General features: G+C 40.4%; 2 protein-coding genes across 3 annotated transcripts in view; one reads left to right on the plus strand and one right to left on the minus strand.

Annotated features, from left to right (window-relative positions):
• Positions 1–20,726, minus strand: part of KATNAL2 (katanin catalytic subunit A1 like 2) — a 64,827-nt gene that overhangs the window by 34,703 nt on the left and 9,398 nt on the right. For both annotated transcript variants that reach the window (XM_074340020.1, XM_019739666.2), the window contains exons 2-3: positions 3,556–3,626; positions 284–450 (exon numbers count right to left, since the gene is read on the minus strand). In XM_074340020.1, the coding sequence (XP_074196121.1) occupies positions 284–450; positions 3,556–3,626 (238 nt within the window). The remainder of the gene's footprint in view (positions 1–283; positions 451–3,555; positions 3,627–20,726) is intronic.
• ELOA2 (elongin A2) lies at positions 16,590–19,369 on the plus strand. The gene is given in 4 exon segments (XM_074339770.1): positions 16,590–16,653; positions 16,833–16,868; positions 16,871–17,061; positions 17,064–19,369. Coding segments are annotated over 4 exon segments (2,157 nt in total). The 3' UTR covers positions 18,930–19,369.

Genomic DNA, 20,726 nt, shown 5'->3' on the forward strand with positions numbered 1-20,726 from the left:
TAATGCAGGTCTTCTAAAAAGTACCTGGGATACACTGGGGTTTGTCTTTCGTTGTCCTAAAACAGACATTCCTCAAACAAATGCCAACATGACTAAAAGGACGCCCATGTCCAGAGAATCATGTTTAAATTGTCTGCCTTGGATCTAAGAGAAGCTACATGATCTTTCTGGCCTATTCTTTCAGTACAGCGTAAGGGGTACCATCAATCTGGGAATATAATGAGGAAGAAACACTCATCTTAAAGATGAGATAAAGTTTTATTTCTAGAAAATAGCTATGTACCTGTGTCTGATGCCTTTTTGACAATTTTGGGGTATTTCTGAAATTTTATAAAATAATAGCTCTCATATTCCATCAAAATAGTTTCAAGATCAACGTTGTCACAAACTTCAAAGCGTCGTAACCCCAGTTGAGTTTCTTGCTCCAAAGCATGGGCTGCATCGATGTATCTGGCCATTTCACAGAAGAAAAAAAAAATTAACTCTGGGAAAAAGGAATAAAAGCAAACAGGTATGAAAACTCCAAGAGACTCAATACAACGAATAAGCTTTTATCAAATAGTACACTGAAAACCAGAATATATGCGATCTTCCTAGAAAGTATAGAGCCTCATATACGTTAAATATAGACAAATACTATCTTTCAAAGCGATTGCCTCTGGAAGCTACATACTCATTCTAATGATGTCATCAGTGTTCAAAGCATTTTTGGAAGTGCTTAAAAGTCAAATAAGTCATCAAAGAAAATGTCTCATTGTTAGCCAAAAATAGGTATTTGCCCAACATGATTACTTTTTTATTTACCAGTATTCATTTTAGGTAACATTTGGCAGTTGATAAAACCTAAGTTCAGCTCCAACAGGCAAGATTTACCCTCATTGAGGCAATTCAAAAGAATATGTCAGGAGCTCTGAAGGAAATTGCAATATTTTAGTCAATATCATTGAGGAAATTTAGTGTAAGAAGATGTCATCTGGGGTGGCCAGATGGCTCACATGGTTAGAGTGTGAGCTCTTAACAACAAGGTTGCTAGTTCGATTCCCACATGGGACAGTGAGCTGTGCCCTCCACAACTAGATTGAAAGAACAACAACTTGACTTGGAGCTGAGGGGCCCTGGAAAAACACACTGTTCCCCAATAAAAAATAAAAAAATAAAAAAGACGTCATCTAATTGGGTGTATTATTTCTGGTAATTTTTTCACCTGTCACATATTACATTACTTCTGTATGTAAATAGCATCTTCTTCATAGATTTTTCACTGTCATTTTTAACTTGCTCATTTGTAAAACTATCTGACTTAAGTGGTTTTAGCAATAAAAACAAGGGCCTTGCCTCCCAATCCTTTGAATGTAGGAAGATTTTCCAGCTCTTAATTCTAAGTTCTGTACTTCTTTTTTAAAAGCAAGGACTCTCTCCTAGAAAATGTCCATATGTGTAAATAGGCACAAATTAGCATACAATTTCAGGGGCTCATCCCAGGAGCTCAGATAAAGAGTTCCTGCTGCAGGAACTCTTTCCATTTGGCTCAAATCTGGAAAGGTAGAAGGAGAAAATTTTCTCTTTTTAGTATGCTCTCTTCTCTACCTCAGATTCAGGCCAGTTGGAAGACTGAACTTTCTTAAAGGAGTTTGCCGTGATTATTTCCAATGATCTTGCTAATTTTAAAGTACTTGCAAATGTCAATTGACTATAGTCAGTCAGCTTCTATACTTATTGATGGCTACCAGGCTCCTACACTATGTTTTAATCCCCATTTTCCTGAGAGAAAAACTAAATCCATTTTTTATTAATAACTTTTGTTTAGCATGAAATGACACAAGCCAATTGAAGAAAAAAACTAGAAAATATAGTCATAAGAAAATTACACCTCTCAGAGATAATGACTGTTAACATTTTCTCTTCTTTCCAAACATTTTTAATCACTAAATACACATATACTTACATATGTGCACTTGTGAAGCAAGACAAAAGTGGAAGATGGGAACATACACTATGGGTTGCTTGTAGTTTTCACTGATATCGCATTATGGTGAACTCTTTCCAGGATCATAGAATTTTGACTTAAAAAAACTTATAATAGATGATGGCAGGTCCCATATTTCCTAAATTAATTGGTCAGGGGAACAAAACTGCTTCCGTGTATTCCTGTTACACTGTTTGAACTTGAATGAGGTCTGAACTTAATAGGGTTGGCAGGACAAGCCTCCAGACGTTCTTAGCCAACAGAGTGACAGGCAGGACTTCAGGAAGAGGACTGAACAGTAAGGAGCACGACGCAGCAGGAGAGGTGGGGAGCCGCTTAATGGGCACTCAGGCTCAAGGAGCTGCATGGCTGTGCTGTAAGAACCGCGTCCATGACCCTCCACTGCCTGATCTCACCAATTCTCCCTCACGCATTCGAACTCTGGTCTGTTTCCCTAATTGTTCCAATTATGCCAGGCCCCTTCTCTCTCTGTGCCCCTGCCTAGAATATCCTCAGCCATCACATCTGTCTATCCGTGTTCTATACATCTTTCAAGACCGGCTCACAGTGCCTTCCCTACAAAGCTTTCTCTGATTGTTTATTCTAGTCCACAGTAATCCTCTTTACGGAATTCGTAAGATTTTGTTACAGGCAGGTCTATTTTTCTGACAATGATATGTCCTTAAAAATACCTATGCTACAGTTCACTTTTCATCTTGATAATCCACCCATAAGACCCTTTCCCAGCAGGTCTCAGGGAAACTATCAACTCTTATGTAGAATTTTCATTGATTTGAGAGGCAAGGGGCCATCTCGTGGCAGAAAGGGGGAAATGCATGCTTTGTTAATAGTAAACTCTTTCCTTACATGCCACATTTCCTCACCTGCCAGTTACAGAATAAGCATTGCACAGAAAAGAGAATTGAGCATAGGTTGTCCAGGAAAATGCAATACCTTTATTTTGAAAGGAGAAAAATTGAGGATGAAAAACATTATCTCTGTATACAGCCAGCTGTGGGACTTTGGGAACCTCATTTGAAAGGCCTATGCTATCTTCAAACCTGAACGGGAAAAGGAAGGTATCCCATGAACTGGGTAGCTTTGTTACTAAAGCTTTCGCGTGCATAATGTGAAAAATATCTAGCTATACGGGGCCGTAAAATTGTGTATCTAGGTTGGTGGGGGCAGGGCAAGGACAGGTACAGCACCAGGGGTTTTTAGGGCAGTGACCCTATTGTGTGTGATGCTACAGTGACAGATATGTGACATGCATTTGTCAAAACTCCCAGGACTGGACAACACAAGACTGAACCCTGATGTAAACTGTGGACTTTAGCTAATAACGATATACCAATATTAGTTCAACAATTTTCACAAATGTAGGATGTTTAATTTTAGGGGAGGCTAGGCTGAGCGGGGTGATTGCCGGCATATAGGAATACTCTGTACTTTCTGCTCAATTTTTCTGTAAATATAAAACTGCTCTAAAAAATAAAGTCTATTAATTGTTTTCAAAAGGGCATATCTGGAAAAGTAGAGGTCAGAGAAAGAGAGGAATCACTTCTGTAAAGATTTGTCATGTAACATACCCTTCTTGTGTTAAATAATGCAAAATCAAAATAAGGAGATTTTTTCTTCGTGCTTCTGTCCTCATCTCGCACTGTGAACAAAAAGGAAGATTTAGATGAGACAACAATGAGATATTACACTCCTTTTATAGCAATACAACCTTGAAGGTAAAGGTAACCTGTCAAAACCAAGAAGCGTGATTTAAAAGGTTGGAAGGCAGTTTGACATCTCTCAGGATATATAAAGTTGTTTTCCACTGTTGTTTTCTTCTTAGAGCTGCCTTCTCCATTGGAAACTCAAGGTTTTTAAACCATGATTTAAATTAGGATTACACTTTACTAGTTAACTTCTTACTGCCAAACTAATTGGCTTTTTATTGCTTATAACCATGAAGAAACAAATATACACTCCTATTTGGACCAGGTTAAGGAAAGTGATGATAAAAATAAACTCATGAGCCAGACATCAGCTCTGACGTCACAGGTGCTCACCTGCTGTTACATCTTAAGTTCACTCAGTACCACCCAGTCCTTGCACAAATGCAAAGATGAGTGCCAATAAACCACTCAGGGGTGACGACACAGCCAAGCGTTTAGAATAGAGTAGCAGAGGCCGTAAAAGGGAAATTCCTGCATAATAATGAACTTATTCAAACTGGATGATTTGTACATTTATTCACAGTGTTAATGTGTTACATTTAGTTATCTGGTATTTCAAAGTCCCCTAAAATGTATTCATAAAATACTTACTTTCAATAATCTTTATTTGAAAATAACTTACTTAATATCTTTATCTAAGGAGAACACAGGTGAGAACTGGATAAAAGCAAAAAGGGCCCCTGAGTGGCCCAAATTATGTCATAAAAATCTATGCGCAGACATCACACTTGTGACACATATAAAAATTCTTCAGGCATGCATTCCAAAGCTTTCTAAAAATTAATGTAATAAAATTAAAACATGCCTACAATTATTTAAAAATCAAATAATACGATAATTTTTTTATGTTGCTTTTTTATTGAATAATAGTAAAATATACATAACATAAAATTTGCCATTTTAACCATTTTTACGTGTACAGTTTAGGGAGCGTTAAATACATTCAAATTCTTTGCAACCATCACTACATCCATCTTCAGGACTTTTTTGTCTTCCACAACTAAAACTCTGTATTCATTAAACAATAACTCCCAACCGCATTTCCCCAGCCCCTGGCAACCACCCTTCCACTTTTTGTCTCTGTGGATTTGCCTATGAGTCTAGCTACCTCACATAAGTAGACTCAAATACTCATAGTATTTGTCCTTTTGTGACAGCATAATGTCATCAGGGTTCATCCATGTTGTAGTATGTGTCAAAAAATGGTCCTTTTTAAGGCTGAAAATATCATACTGGAAATTTTTAAAGAAAAACAATAGTCTTCCACTCCACTACCCCACCCCACCCCTCACTCCCTAGAGGCAACAACCTTAATTACATTTGCTGTTTGTTCCGATATTTACCTCCATGTTTCTAAATCCAACACTGTTTCATGATACATGAACATGAGACATTAACTATTCACTTTCTGTTAGGGTAGAGGAGGGTGAAGCTGTTTCAGACGCTTCTCACCCTCCTCTCTCCTTATAGGCACATCAGTATTCGGTGATCAGATTATCATAACCATGTAAATAACGTCCTCCGCTGAGTCAAAAAGTACTATGGTTACGTTTCCATTTCTGTACATTTTTTTTTGTGGATGAATAATTGCCTCATTTTAAAAAGCTGGTTATTTTTCTATGTACCTATTGCTAATTTTCAAACGCCAACTCACCTCTAAAGGCCCCTCACATCACTTTCCACATCCTCAGATACATCAGATAACATCTCATTTGTGCTCCTCCGCCCCCTCCCACTCCACTCCAGATTGCTGACCCTTAGGCAGCTGTGGGCGCTCATCCGGGATTTCCCTTTGAAACTTCCCTCCATTCCATCCCCTAGAAAATGGAATCTTCTCCTTCCCTGGTCACGTGTTTGGTTTAGTAGCACACACATCCTCTTGAGTAAAAGTACTTGGAGATAAATGTGGTTGAGAATTTGCATGCCTGAAAGTGTCTTTATTCTACTTTCAACTTGATAGTTTGAAAGGGCATAACATTGCCATTCTTAGTCCCAATCCTTCGCCTGCAATATGTCTTTTCTTCCCAGGAAGCTTTTAGGATCTTGTTTTTAACCCTGGTGTTCTGAAATTTCACAACTTCCTTGGTGCAAGTCTTTTTCCATTCCCTGTGCTGGCCATTGTCAAGATGGACGTTCCCATGCTTCCATTCTGGGATTATTTCTTGGATTATTTCTTAATAAATTCTCCCTTTTTCTCTGGTTTATTCTTAAGAATTTGTAATAATTGAATGGAGGATATTCCAGATTGATATTTTTAAGATTCTTTTTTTCCTATAGTATTCCATTTGTTTCTTTTTTCTATTTTCCTGGGCAATATTTTGGCCTTGTCTTAGAACCATTCTACAGAATTTATTTAGACAATAACATTTTTAATTTTCAAGAGTTTCTTCTTATTCTCTGATTATTCCTTTTTTTTTAAAGATTTATTCTTAAGATTTTTTTTTTTTTTAATTTTACTGGGGAATGTTGGGGAACAGTGTGTTTCTCCAGGGCCCATCAGCTCCAAGTCATTGTCCTTCAATCTAGTTGTGGAGGGTACAGCTCAGCTCCAAGTCCAGTCGCCACCCTCAACTTTTAGGTGCAGGGGGCGCAGCCCACCATCACATGCAGGAACTGAACCAGGCAACCTTGTTGTTGAGAGCTCGCGTTCCAACCAACTGAGCCATCTGGCCGCCCTTCTGGAAGCTCAGCGGCAGCTCGTTGTTCTCAATCCAACCATGGAGCGTGCAGCACACTGGCCCATGTGGGCATGAAACCGGCAACTCTACCATTCAGAGCTCGTGCTCCAACCAACCGAGCCATCCAGCTGCCCCCTGATCATTCCTTTTCCATAACATCTTGTTCTTGTTTTTTGAATGCACTATTCTCTTATAATTCGAAGTCATAATGAACAGGTTCAGTTATATTCAATATTTGCTGTTTAAGTGGGTGGGTAAAATACGAACCTATTTTAAAAAGAAATCAATCCAAAATGATTCAAATAAAGTGTTGTTGCTTAAGTGATAAAACTTTATTCAGATTGCTAGAAAACACAGCAAATAAAGTAATTTGTGTTTTAAAGAGCTTGTAAAGGAGCATAGTAAGTACCATTTATTCAACCAAAATTTATTTTGTTTTCTGCCATTCAAAAATGGTTATTGTTTGTTTTTTTTTTTAGTTTTTTTTTAATTAGTTTCAGGTGCACAAGACAAAGTAATACTTAGACATTTATCATTTATATCCCTCACACTGTGTGAACTCCCCTCCCCCATCCACTACCCCTCTGACATCGCACAGAGCCATTACATTTCCACTGTCTCTATTACTAATGCTGTACTCCGCTTCTTGTAAATTCACACACACACACACACACACATACATATATATATATAAACTTGTAGTTGACATTCATTGTTGTTCAGCTTCAGCTTCAGGTGTACAGTGCAGTGATCAGGCATCTACATCATCCCTGAGGTGGTTTCCCTAATGAGGGTTATTGTTTTTTTTAAAAAATGAACTTCCATTTTATTTATCACACAGCTTTACACACATTTTTTTCCTGCTAGTTAAATGTTTTGCTTTAAATTTAGTCTAAAATAAATAAAATCAGCATTCTCAGAAGTCCAAAAGCAACGGAGATTAAAGGAAAATTAAAATAATTCTTGAACTAATAAAATATATAAGCATAAAAAGTGATGACTTAGGCTGGGAGAAGAAAAAACATCTGAAAAAGGACTGTTATCCAGAGAGTTCTTAAAACTCAACAATAAGAAAACAACCAACCCAATTAAAAATGGGCAAAGGACATGAACAGACACCTCACAGAAGACGATATACAGATGGCAAATAAATACCTGAAAAGAAGCTCAACATCACATTTGTCATCAGGGAAATGCAAATTAAAACAACAAGATCCCACTGTACACCCATTGGAATGGTGAGAATCCAAAACACTAACAACACCCAATGCTGGCGAAGATGTGGAGCATTCATTGCTGGTGGGAATGCAAAATGGTGCAGCCACGTTGGGACACAGTTTGGAGGTGTATTACAAAACTAAACATCCTCTTATCACACGATCCAGCAATCACACCCCATGGTACTAATCCAAAAGAATTTGTATGTCTACAGAAAAACCAGCACACCGATGTTCATAGCACCTTTATTCACAGTTGCCAAAAGCAACCAAGATCTCCTTCTGTGGGTGAATGGATAAAACTGGTCCATCCACACAATGGACGATTAATCAGTGCTAAAAAGAAATGAGCTAGCAAGCTATGAAACGACGTGGAGGCAACTTAGATGCATATCACTAAATAAAGGAAGCCAATCTGAAAAGGCTACATACTATTTGATTCCAACTATGACATTCTGGAAAAGGCAAAACTATGAAGCCAGTAAAAAGATCAGTGGTGGCCAGGGGTTAGGAGAGATGGAGGGAGGCAAAGCACAGAGGATTTTAGGTGATACTATTCTATATGATACTATAATGATGGATACACATCATTATACGTTTGTCAAAACTTACAGAATACACAACACCAAGCGTGAACTCTAATGTAAACTATGGACTTTGGGTGACAATGATGTGTCAGTGTAGGTTCATCTGGTACAGGAAGCTTGTGCATGTATGGGGGCGGGGAGCATAGGGGAATTCTCTGTGTTTTCTGCTCAATTTTGTTGTGAACGTAAAACTGCTCTAAAAAATTATGTCTATTTTTTAAAGTAGTAATTGATTTTTAAACAAATTTATCAGGCCTAATATATTTAAATAGAGTCACCTATCAGAACAGTCAACTCAGCACATCATGCTTTCCATTCCATTGCTCAACACATTTCTGAAACTCCTCTATTTAAATTGTCTTCAATGTAGATAAATGACCACAGGCCACATTTACAAAAAATAGTATGTGGCCACTGTAGAGAACTGGGACAATACATCAAGGCAGAAGAAAAAAATGAAATATTTTGGTCACATTCTTTCAGTCTTCTTACAAAATAGGCTTTATTAGCAGATGTGACTATTTCTAAAAATCCAAATTCATCCTCAAGGACAGATCAGATAACATTAGAAGAGCTTTAAAAGTGTATAATAGGCTATTCTAAAAAATTGACAGTGGGTACATTTCTAGCTCTGTCTTTGCAAAGACCCCTTTAGTCAGGGAGGTTTAACAAACCAAAAAGCAAATTACCAAGACGAGATAAAGAATCAAGAAGGTAATTACAGTAATCTTCTTTGCTATTTTTATTTGTTATTATGAAATATATAATTCATACAGAAGAGTGCAGGAAACATCCATTTATTTTTAATAGTAATAATAATAATAATAAAACTCACTCTAGTTTGGCCCCAGAGCACTTTTGGTATCTTAGAGACCCCCTCTCAAGGCTCCTTACAGATGCTTCACCCTCACTCCCACCAGAGATACCTGCCATCCCGACTTTTATGTTAACCATTCCCTTTTTTATGGTTTTAGCAGATATGTATATGTCCTTAAAAAACATTGTTTAGCATTCACATTTTTAAACTTTATATGAATGGAATGTGCATTTATTTTATGTGACTACTTTTGTTCCACAGTATGTAATTTCCCCAACAAAAGTTCATATCAAAGGAAAGGTTTGGATATGATCCAGCTAGTCCAAAAAACTTTCCATAAGTTATCTGCTTCCACTGTTTTTCAGTTTGTGGCCATAAATTCCCTGTGTCATATAAGGTTGCTCTCTAATGTCTCTCAAGGTAACTAATTCTCTTTTCCAGAAAACAGAAGTATCATTAAATATTTCTTTGTCGCCCATAGTACCTGGCATAGTGCCAAGTGCTAAGTAGAGACTGATATTTGTCGATAGGGTCAATAGATAATTTTTTTTTCAAACTACAGGTCATGAAATCAACATAATGGGTTACAAGCAGCATAGTCTAATGCAAATGAATTATCACAGAACACAGAACAGGTCAGAAGGCTTACTGTTGCTTTGTGAAACTTTCGTTGTGTTTGCCTGTATGTACGAGTAGGTGTCCTGGATCTCAATTGAAGCTGTCTTCAATTGATCACAACACAAAAATTTGAAAGCCACTGTACAAAATCCTAATATTAAGGTCTCCACCACTGGCAGTTTTCATTCATTTTTCTGAAGATGTTGACGCAACAACTGTTAGTGAAGGATGAAGCCTTTCTAATTTACCAAAACTAGCGTTGGTAGTCAGTCTCTCCCTTTTTTTTTTTTTTTTTTGGTCATTTGATTTGCCTCGCCTATAGTGCCATCTAGTGTATTAGGACGGGAAGCAAGTCATGAAATTTAGGTAGTTCCAAATTATTATTTGCATAATAAAGATGACAATCATTACAAAATTCAGTCCAAATCAAGTTTGCAAAATAAAAATATAACTGCATAATAAGCAATCAGTAATAAGATTGATGGGATATGTTTTTAAATGTACAAATTCTCAAACTCATGCTTGGGGTTTTGATTCACAATTTTAGGAGACTAGCAGGTACCTGGAGATCATTGAGTCTCAGGAACCTGACATCTAGAAAGGTAAAGACATTTGCTCAAAAGCCTGCAAAGAGTTTGTATGAAATTTGCCAAATAACTGTGGTTACCAGTTTTTGTTTTTGTTTATTTTTAATATCATAACAGCAAAATGAAGCGAAATAAAGGTTTTTTAATCAGGCAGCATTGAATGAGCTAAACACTGAGCTAAAAATCAGTAACAATATGTATAATATGAACAAAAATAACTGCAAAAAAAGTGGGTTTGTTAAATGATCCTACTCTAAATAACCCTCCTCTAAAGTTGCAAGAAAAGAATAAACAAAACTATTTGCAATGTTTTCCTTTATTCCTAACATTGTCCAGAATGGGTCAATTGTTCTCTTTTAAAGTTGGGTCACTTACTAAAAGAACTCAAAAGTATCAATGTAGGGTTGATGGTAAGCGTATGAAATAAGGGTGGTTGATACCTACTAAAGATAGTGAGCTGAGCCATTAAGGTACCTTATTTCAAAGACCTGAAAATATCTGGTCTAACCTCAAAAACAATTTTTTTTCAGAACATGAATTGTATAATGTATACACAGAACATAAATGAGTTTGGGGAAAAATGATAGTGACATTAATTAAGCCCATCAGCTCAGACACTCATCCACAGAACAAATTGTCCGAGCTCATTTTTCAATGCATGCAAGAGTCTTTCATTAAAGCTTCAGTGTAAACTAGTACAACCCTTTTATCAAAAACAAATTGACAAAAATCTATCAAAATGATAAAACACATATACCTGTTGACCCAGCAATTCCACTATAGGAGACCAATTATATACCGTGTTATAGAAATACTCCATGTATGCACAATGATTAATGTTCAAGGATGTTTGATATAGCATTATTTGTATTTCCAAAAATATTAGAAATAGCCCAAATGTCCATTAGTGCTTAAATAAATCATGGTGCAGCCTTACTGTGGAATATTATGCAACAATAAAAAGAATGAGGTGGGTCTAGATATAGTGACGAGGAAAGATTTTGAAGACATGTCTTCTCTCCACCTACTTCCAAACACTGTCACTCAGAAAAATTTAAATTAAAAGTAGCGCTTAGATTTGACAAAGAAAACTTCAATTAGTACAAACGTTTTTAAAGAAAAGTTTCTCTCTTCACTCTGTCCACCATTAATTATTAATTAATATCTCATGTAGTAGTTCTGAAAGGGGTTTATGACTATATCAATGTATATATGAGGTCTGACAATTACGTTTGCGAACTCATCCTAGAAAAAGTGCTACATACCTCATTGCTGAATATCACTATGGTCACCTTGGAAATACTCCCCTTGGGAAGCTATGCACCGATGCCAGCACCTAGTCCACCCTTCAAAGCAATTTTGGAACTCTTTCTGGCATGGCCATCAGAGCTGTCGTCGTATTACCCTTGATGTCCTGAATGTCATCAAAATGTCTTCCTTTCAATATTTCCTTTATCTTTGGGTAAAGAAAGAAGTCATTGGGGGCCAGATCAAGTGAGTATGGAGGGTGTTCCAATACAGTTATTTGTTTACTAGCTAAAAACTCCCTCAAAGACAGTGCCCTGGGAGCTGGTGCATTGTTGTGATGCAAGAGTCATGAATTGTTGGCAAAAAGTTCAGGTCGTCTAACTTTTTCATGCAGCCTTTTCAGCACTTCCAAATAGTAAACCTGTAACTGTTTGTCCAGTTGGTACAAATTCATAATTAATCCCTCCTATTTCAAAAAAGGTTAGCGACATCATTTTGACTCTTGCTTTGGACTGACGGAACATTTTTGGTCATGGAGAATTGACTAACTTCCATTGTGCACTTTGACGCTTTGTTTCAGAGTCATATTGGTAAATCCATGTTTCATCACCAGTGATAACACGGCCCAAAACATCATCTTGCCTCTCCAAAAGGTCTTGGCAAACTTTGACTCTCCTTTGTTCATTGGTTAGCTCCTTCGGGACCATTTTTGAACGTCCCTTTCTCATGCCAAGATTTTCAGTTAAGATTTTCCTAACTGTTTCTCTATCAATGTTTACTTGGTCTGCTATGCTTGCCACAGTCAGCCGACGATTTTGACCCATGATTCGATGAACTTTTGCAATGTTTTCGTCAGTTCTGCTCGTTACTGGCTGCCCTGGCCTCTCTTCTTCGGTGATGTGTTCTTTCCTCTCAGGAAAACGTTTAATCCATTTGTACACTGCTGTTTTCTTCATGGCATTATCCCCATTAACTTGGACTAACATGTCCCTGATTTCACTTCCACTCTTGCCAAGTTTAACAAGAAATTTCATGTTTGTTCGGTGCTCTAATTCACGCTCACACATTCTCGTGACAGCACACAAAAACATGCCACAACAGTAATGAATGCCACTCGCAAGACACCGCCACATGTTGACACAAACGCAGCTGTGAGACACTGATATACCGAGGTTATGAGACCCTACTGAGTTGTGTGTACAGCGCTGCCAGTGTAAGCGCACGGGGGCAAGTTCATGAACGTAATTGTCAGACCTCGTGTGCACAAACTTTAAAAAATTTTTAAAAATGGAATCATTGTGTATATGCTTATGGGCATCTTCCTCCCTCTCCCCCCCTCCCACTTAATAATGTCTTAAATATCTTTCCATATGAGCATATGCTGATCTACCTAATTCTAAGACATACTGTAAAGTAAAAAATTGCAGAAATACACATTCACTCTCTTTCACTCATAGAAAAAGAAAGGAATAAAAACCTAAATATATAGTTACCTCTGGGTAGAGCAAAGGGCTGGGAGCACAGCAATTTAAGTTTTAATCCATATACGTCTTAATTTTCTGAATTTAATACTTTGGCAAGTGAAAAGCAAACAAACACATCGGCTTGGGTTCTACTGTTCACAGACCAGAAAATTTCTAGGCCAAGGAATTACATCATCACCGTGGCAGACGAGCCACTCTACCATTGGGGTTCCCTGCCCCAGGCTCAGCAGGTACGGGTGGGAGTCAGGGAAATGGTCCTGGCACTGATGCTGGCTTCAGGTGTTCTCATTCACTAGGAGGGAGAGAAGCCATACAAAAGTCACCCAAAGGCACCTCCTCCTCTATACCACACTTCCCACCCCCACGTTCCCCTGAGCCCACCTCCTCCCTTCACGTATACACAGAGGCTGAGAAAGCTAGGAGTCTTGTTGTCCACTACCCAGAGGGAGAGCCTTAGATTTCGCAGCAGCCCTAACAAAACTTGAGCTAACACACTTGTCAGAATCATCTCCTTCTAGAATTCTTAGAGAGTTGTTTAAACAGTGAACCACTGACCTAGTGAACTCACGGAAGATCAGGATAGGAAGGCAGAATTCTATAGACTTCTTGGGATGGAGGGATCTCTGAATCCTAAGCCAATCTGAGCAATGTTGACCATATTCTTCAAAGGGTATAAATAACCTATCAGAGAGGCTTGTGCAGGATTTTGATTACATTCCTGGAAAATGGTAGCTGTCCCAACTCCAGTCAAGAATCTTCCAGGGTTTTTCGGCTGGAATCACAAAGTTTGGCGAATAGTCCTGATATCTATGGCAGATGATGAGTACTGAGGGATCCCCTTTGGCTCAGTGATTTAGAATTCTGTTTGGTAATGAGGCTGCTTCAAAAATGGCGTTCTTACTATGAAGATTGGGAAACAACTTTTACTTGGGGTCTCTAGGCCTTGAAATAATGCGACTTTTTCTTTGAGACAAGTTTGATAGAAATTCAGAATTTAGTAATAAAAGACAGGCAAGGTAACAAACACTATTCAAATACCTACAGTTAAATATTGAAGATGTGCTGTTACTTGAAATATAGAATGTGGTCTCATAAATTTGTTAATTAAAAGTGTAAAGTTTTCCAGCTCTATAACATCTTTCTACTCTTGCCATTCAAATTAGCATAGAAAATTATCTTCTGATTAAAAAAACCTAAGAATGAGCCACCAACAAATGGTCGGTTGATTGATTGATACTTATTTTTTACACAAAGTACTATGACATAAATGGTCAATTTAAACTGTAAAAGATGGTGTGCCCTTAAAATGGACACAATTAGATGCTCAATTAACTTCTGTCTACCAAAGAAAGGAGGCCCAGAAGTGAACATCTAACCAAAGTGTCTCATTTGTCTCTGCTTCAATAATCTGTCTGTTTTCTCCTTCCTTCATTTCCTTTGTGGGCTATTGTGCAACAAAAATGCCTCCATTATCAGATTCAAAATTGAATCCGTTGATACTGTAGCCTGAGGAAAAGGAAGCATTGAATATCATTCCTAGTTTTAGACCCAGAAGATATTTGGGAAATGTTACTGTATATACACCACATGCAACATTAGTGCTTTTAATTTCTTTTTTACGGGTGCAATGGAGATTAATTTGCATGAGCTCGTTTCAATTTCTGTAATAAGATCCAAATTTTGCATTAAGCTTTCCATCTCAGAAGCAAACAGTTAAAAAGGACACATTTCTTCTTTCAAATGTTTTTATTATAGTTCTATTTTACAGTCCCTGCATCTAATATTCACTTAAAAGCTTGAATATATATACCCATAGGTTCTAATTTGTTTTTGTTTGTTTCCTGATTACCTCCTGTTTATACTAGGAAACTTCCTAAGTTTCCAATGCTGCATAACTTGAAAAAGCATGAGAATTACCAAAAGGACTGTCTACAAATCCAGGAAGCCATTCATTGTATTTAATACAAAGTCACATCTGGTCAACTATGCTCAGGAACAGTGTTCCTTGAAGAGGGGCATTTGTTGTTCATCCTCAGTGTGAACTGGTTATAGAAATTGACATGGCAGAGAACCATAAAGTCCACTGAAACACAGGGGACTTTCCATGCCATGCCATTATTAAACACTGAGCTGGATTATGGAACTATATTTACATTCTTTCCATAAAACTTGTGCTCACACAGGCTACTTTCTAGTTGCAGCAGAGCTGCAGGATAGAGAGATCAGACTGCGTCACAGTAAGGCAATACTATCACAGACTCCAGCTGTGTTCAATGTGAAGTCCTCAGTACCACCTAAAGGGATTAACTGAAATCCATCAAGCCTTCAGAACCAACTTTCAGTTCACCAGGGATGGGCAACAGATGAAACCTCGAGGAAGCAGTCAGTCGAGTAAAGAAAGGAAGAGGTTCTACAGAACAACTGTCATGAGTTCTTGGGAAAGTCAGTGTCGTTAAAAACAAAATAAAAATGGAGATGGTAGGGGCTGAAAAAAACTGTGCTAATTCAAAGAAACTTAAGGGATACAAAAACCAGACATAATGCATGATCCTGGATTGGAACCAGGTTAGAGAACTAGTTGGTTAAAGAACAGTGTTTACGGTATGATTTCATTTGGATAAAAAATGCAAGTGTGTGTGCATGTTATGTATATCCACACACAGAATAGGATCTGGAAGGATATGTGGATATACACTAAGGCTCACGCTGGTTGACACCTTAGTGTATCTGCGTGGTGGGAATCTGGTGGGTTTTTAAAATTTATTGGGTTTGTTACATGTCCTTAAAATTGTTTTATGACTCTGTGAGTAATCGTACAATATTAGAACCGCCAATTGATACTACTGAGAATATTGAAAACAATGATAACTGTCAGGAATTCTCAGATTTTATAAATTCTAAGACTCAGGATAACTTTAAAACCCAGAATGATGGTCGACATATAGACCATTCAATAAATATGTTAAGACAACTGGAAAAATGTGAGGCAAAAGTTGAACAAAAACTCACAAGGTATATACCTATAGAATTGTTTAAGAGATCAAAAAATTTACACATAAAAAAAAAAAAAAATCAAGGAAGAACAAGCACTGGGCTTTCCTGACTGGATCAGGGGCCAGTCCGGGTACATTCCTGGAGATCTGGCTACGATCTAATCAGATTTGATTTAATCAACGTGATGAATCAGTGCTGACGTTGTCAGTTAAGTCTATGAAGTTCTTCTTTGGGGCAGCGATCATACTAATAAGGAGGCTAAACCCTGCTGGGGTGAGGGTAGGTGCCCTCGAGGACACTTGGAGTGTCTCAGGCTGACCTGAGTCAGGCCCTCCCGCTGAGGTTTAGGGGGTCAGAGCAAACGGCCATTCAGTCATTCGTTCCACAAGAGTTGATTGAACGCCTACGTGGGACGCTGCTCTGCAGGCAAACCCCATGCAGCGACTCTTACCCGCCCTCACAGGACTAAGCTGTTGAACTGCAGAAAAATCCTTTTCTCTCTCCAGGCCTCCACTCCTCACCCTCTTCGGAGGATATGCTCACACTGGACCGAAACTTCTTAAGTTCAAATTCTATCGTCCTCTCTTTCACTGATGTGATCCAAATATGCAAATTAATTTGATCGCCCTACTCCTGTCTCCTCATCCGAAAAGTAGGGATAACATAATGGACAGCGTGGGCCGGCTCCCGCCCATCCAGGAAGCTGGGGCAGGCCCTCAAGGGGCCAGTGGTGCCTGGTTCTCTAAAGAGATGCACGGAGGGCGCCATGACCCCAGCACAGCCCGGGGGGGGGGGGGGGGGGGGGGGGGGCAGGCAGGGGGCGGGGCTAGGGCGGGGCTAGGGCGGGCCCCAAGCCCCACCCTTAGAAGCTGGGGAAGATTTAAAGAGACTGCACCTGGCCATTCTCAGTAGCCATTCTGGTGGAGACCGTGGTCGGTGAGACAGTCGCCTGCTCAAACGCGAGCACATTGGAAGTCTTGCCAGGGACTTGGTGGCCCATTGCAAGAAGTTGGTTCCTGTGGAAGGAAACACTGACGCTGACAGAAGGGACTCGGAGGAGAGCGAGTCCTCAAAGTGCCCCAGGGATTCTCTTCGGAAGGAGAAGGAGATGGAGGAGACCAGCCAGCACCCTGCAAAGAAGCGGTCAGCCGTCCATCGCACAGCTCTGAGCGCAGACAGAAGAAACACAGAGAATCCTCAGAGCTCGAGAGGCCCCACCGTCATGAAAGGAGAGAGGGAAGGACCAGCCATCGAGTTTCGCCAGCTGACTCTTCAAAGTGGGAATCTTCAGGCGACGGCTGGTCCCCTCCATCATCCACGGGTCCTCATCAGATGCGCGGTGACCATCACAGACGCCCGGCCAACGCCCACATGACATGCCAGAGGCCTGGAGAAGGCCAAGCCAATGCCTCTCGGGACCGACGGGGACCCAGTGACAAACGACGCCTGGGGACAACCCAGGAGAGAGGGGCCGTGAGTCAAAGCGAGGAGCGCCCACCTTCCCACAAGGACAAACGCCCGGTGGGTGCCAAGGGGCGTGAGAAATCCTCTGCTTTGATCAGCCAGAGATCACCCCAGGCCTTCTCCAGAGAGCAAAGCCCAAGACCTCTCTCCTGGGAGGGCGCTGGGGGCAAACTGTCCTCTCGTAGTGTCAAGGAGAAGGAGGGAGAGGGCCCCGGCTTCCAGTTGTCGCCTCCCTCGGAGGTGGCCTCAGACAAGCTCCCCCAAAAGCGAAAGAACAACCACTCAGAGAAAACCCAATCGGACAAAGACAAGCAACAGCGCCTAGACAGCTTAGACGCTGGAAAGGGGGCAGGGGCCCTGCTGCCGGAAGTCCAAGAGAAAGTTGCCGACAACTTCCAGACCCAAGACGGGAAAGTCAGAACTTCGCAAAGGGATAGGAAGCCGGCGGGCTCCCTCCCTGACGTGGAGGAGGCAGAGATGGAGGAGGGATTCGAGCCGCCCACCATGCCTTTTGAGGCATATCTCACCTACGACCAGCCTCTCCGGAAGACAAAGAAAAAGAGTGTGAAGATTTCATCCACTGCACTTGAAGGAAAAGGACTTAGGAAAAAGGATTCTAAGAGCGCGAGTGAAAACTTGGACGTGGTGCAGGAATTACCTAAGGTGAATGCAAACAAGTCAGAGAAGCCGCAGCTGTCTGGAGCGGATGGGGCCAAGCGGAAAAAGGTCCCCGCTGATGCGTCAGCCGTGTTGCCAGACCCCTGGCTGCCCAGGGTCCAGCCGGGATACCGTCCACTTCCTGCCTTTGCATTGATGTCCTCCTCGCAGCTGAAGCAAAGAGCAGACGAGGAAGAAGCTGGGTTTGCCACGCCCAGAATGAACTCCAAGATGCACGTGTCCTCTGGTTCCAAGTGGGCCTGTCTCCGCAAAATGATGACCTTGCGCCAGCAGTGCATCCTGGTCCTCAGAAACAACCTCAATTCACTCTTCCGAGTGGGAGGCGTCCCGTATTCTGTTCTCCAACCCATTTTGGAGAGTTGTACGCCTGATCAGCTATATCGCCTAGAGAAATACAATTGTGTGCTAGTTAAAGAAACCGATCCATTATGGAAACTGCATTGTCACCGGTACTTTAAGGAAGAAAAGCCAGAAGAGCTTGAGTCCTGGCGGGAGATGTACCTGCGGCTTCAGGACGCCCGACAGCAGCGGCTGCGAGCACTGACACTGAAGATCCGATCCGCACAGGCCAGTAGGCCCAAAGGCCGACAGACAAAGATGATCGTTTTCAACTTTGAAAGAGGAGGAGCAGCTCTCCAGGAAAAAGTCAAGATCAAGCCAGGCCCCTCCCCCACAGCAAGCAGCCGCGTTCCCTCCAGTGGTGCCGGTGGCCACGGCTTTCACCCCACCCCTGCAAAGCTGGCGAATGCCTGCCCACGCACCAGCAGCGGGGTGGTCAGCAGCAGCGGGACGCCTGCAAAGCGGATTGCTCCAATGATGGCCAAGACCATTAAAGATTTCAAGGACAGATCCTTCCGACGATGAATGGAGGGCCTGCCTTTGGAGATGAAATTTGGGAGGAGGAATACAAGGACCGTGGGGGTGAGGGAATGGCACTTCCACAGGAAACTTGAATCTTGGGCTTCGTGGAAACTTTTGGACTCTGACACCTGTACTTCTCAAGTGTCGTACCTGTGAACCTTCCACGGCCTCCCTGTCTGGAGTGTGTGTGCACATGCATAGAAAAGGATGGGAAGGAAGACGCGAAGGTTCATCCTTAGTGTATCGGGTGGTGGGAATGTGGGGTGTGCTGATTGCCCGTATTGTGTTTTGTTACCTATCGTTTTTTTAAACTTGATTTATGATTCTGTAACTAATCATGTGTTATAAGAACTGTCAATGCACACTACTGAAAATATTGACAGTCGTAACTGTCAGGAATTTCTAGACCTAATAAATTCCAAGACTTGGGATATCTTTATAACCCAGAACAAGGGTGGAAATATAGACTGCTCGATAAAATAAAATAAAAATGTTAAAACAACTGACTCCTGGAGTTTCCAAGGTTTGCCCCTGTGAGTCCATGTGCTATAGCCACTGCCTCCTTGCCTGGAGAGTGTGTGTGCATGTGTGTGTGTATACACACATAGAAAAGGATCTGGAAGGATATATATGTACCATGTACTATGTACATATGTACTATGGTTCAGTTGTGTATGCACATATGTCAAATATACAAACTCTTTGATATAGCAATTTCAATTATAGGATTTTATCCTCCATGTATGCTTGTGTGTGTGTGTGTGTGTGTGTGTGTGTGTGTGTGTGTGTAGTTATTAATGCACACATGTGACCATGGCATTTGAAGTCACTTTCTCCCAAGGACATGTGCCTGCCTCTAAGAAGCTAAGATGCTGAGTAGTGTGTTTGACAATCTCAAGGTGCTACAGAAGCAAAAATTGGAGTCCAGGACCCAGCAAGGTAGGAGACCCTGGTAAAACCTGTGAAGGGCTCAGTCCTAGGAATAAAGGCAGAAGAGAAGTGAAGTTGCCAAGCTCAGTTTCCCATTCTCTATGTGGCCCAGAAAAATCTGTTTCTGAAGTTGGATTGAGATGTTTCTGGATTGCCAGCATCCCCTATCCCACACTTCAACCCCTCGCTGGCATAAAGCAGAAACAAACCTAAATCACCTCTACAAGAAGATAACGTCATCCTTCATCTCAAATTATTTCTAAAAACAAATTGTCAACTACACCACCCTGCACAGTCTAAGATAAGAACAACATAAATAAGAAACATCAGGAATAATGACAATTGAAACAGATCCACATGTGACTCAAGATATTGGAACTAAGATACAGACTTTAGAAAAACTACTTAAACCAATACCATTTACAATAGCATATAAAAATTCAATAGGAACAAATATAACAGAAAATGTTTAAGACTTCTTTGTGGGTTGAATTGTGTCCCCCTTCCCAAATTAATGCATTGAAGCCCTAACACTGAATACTTCAAAATATGACGATATTTGGAGATAGGACCTTTAAGAGGTGACTAAGTTAAAATGAGGCTGTTAGGGTGGGCTCTAATCCAATCTGACTGATGTCCTTATAAGAAGAGGAAATTTGACATACAGAGACATGAGAAGTGGTCTCCAACACAGGAAAGACCATTTGACAGATGACAAAGCAAGAAGGTGGCCATTTGCAAACCAAGGAAAGAGACCCCAAGAGAAACGAAACCTGCTGACACCTTGATCTTGGACTTCTAGTTTCCAGAACTGTGAGAAAATAAATTTCTATTGTTTAGCCACCCAGTCTGTGGTATTTTGTTATGGCA

This window comes from Rhinolophus sinicus, linkage group LG09 (genome assembly GCF_036562045.2).
Source record: "Rhinolophus sinicus isolate RSC01 linkage group LG09, ASM3656204v1, whole genome shotgun sequence".
Taxonomy (NCBI): domain Eukaryota; kingdom Metazoa; phylum Chordata; class Mammalia; order Chiroptera; family Rhinolophidae; genus Rhinolophus; species Rhinolophus sinicus.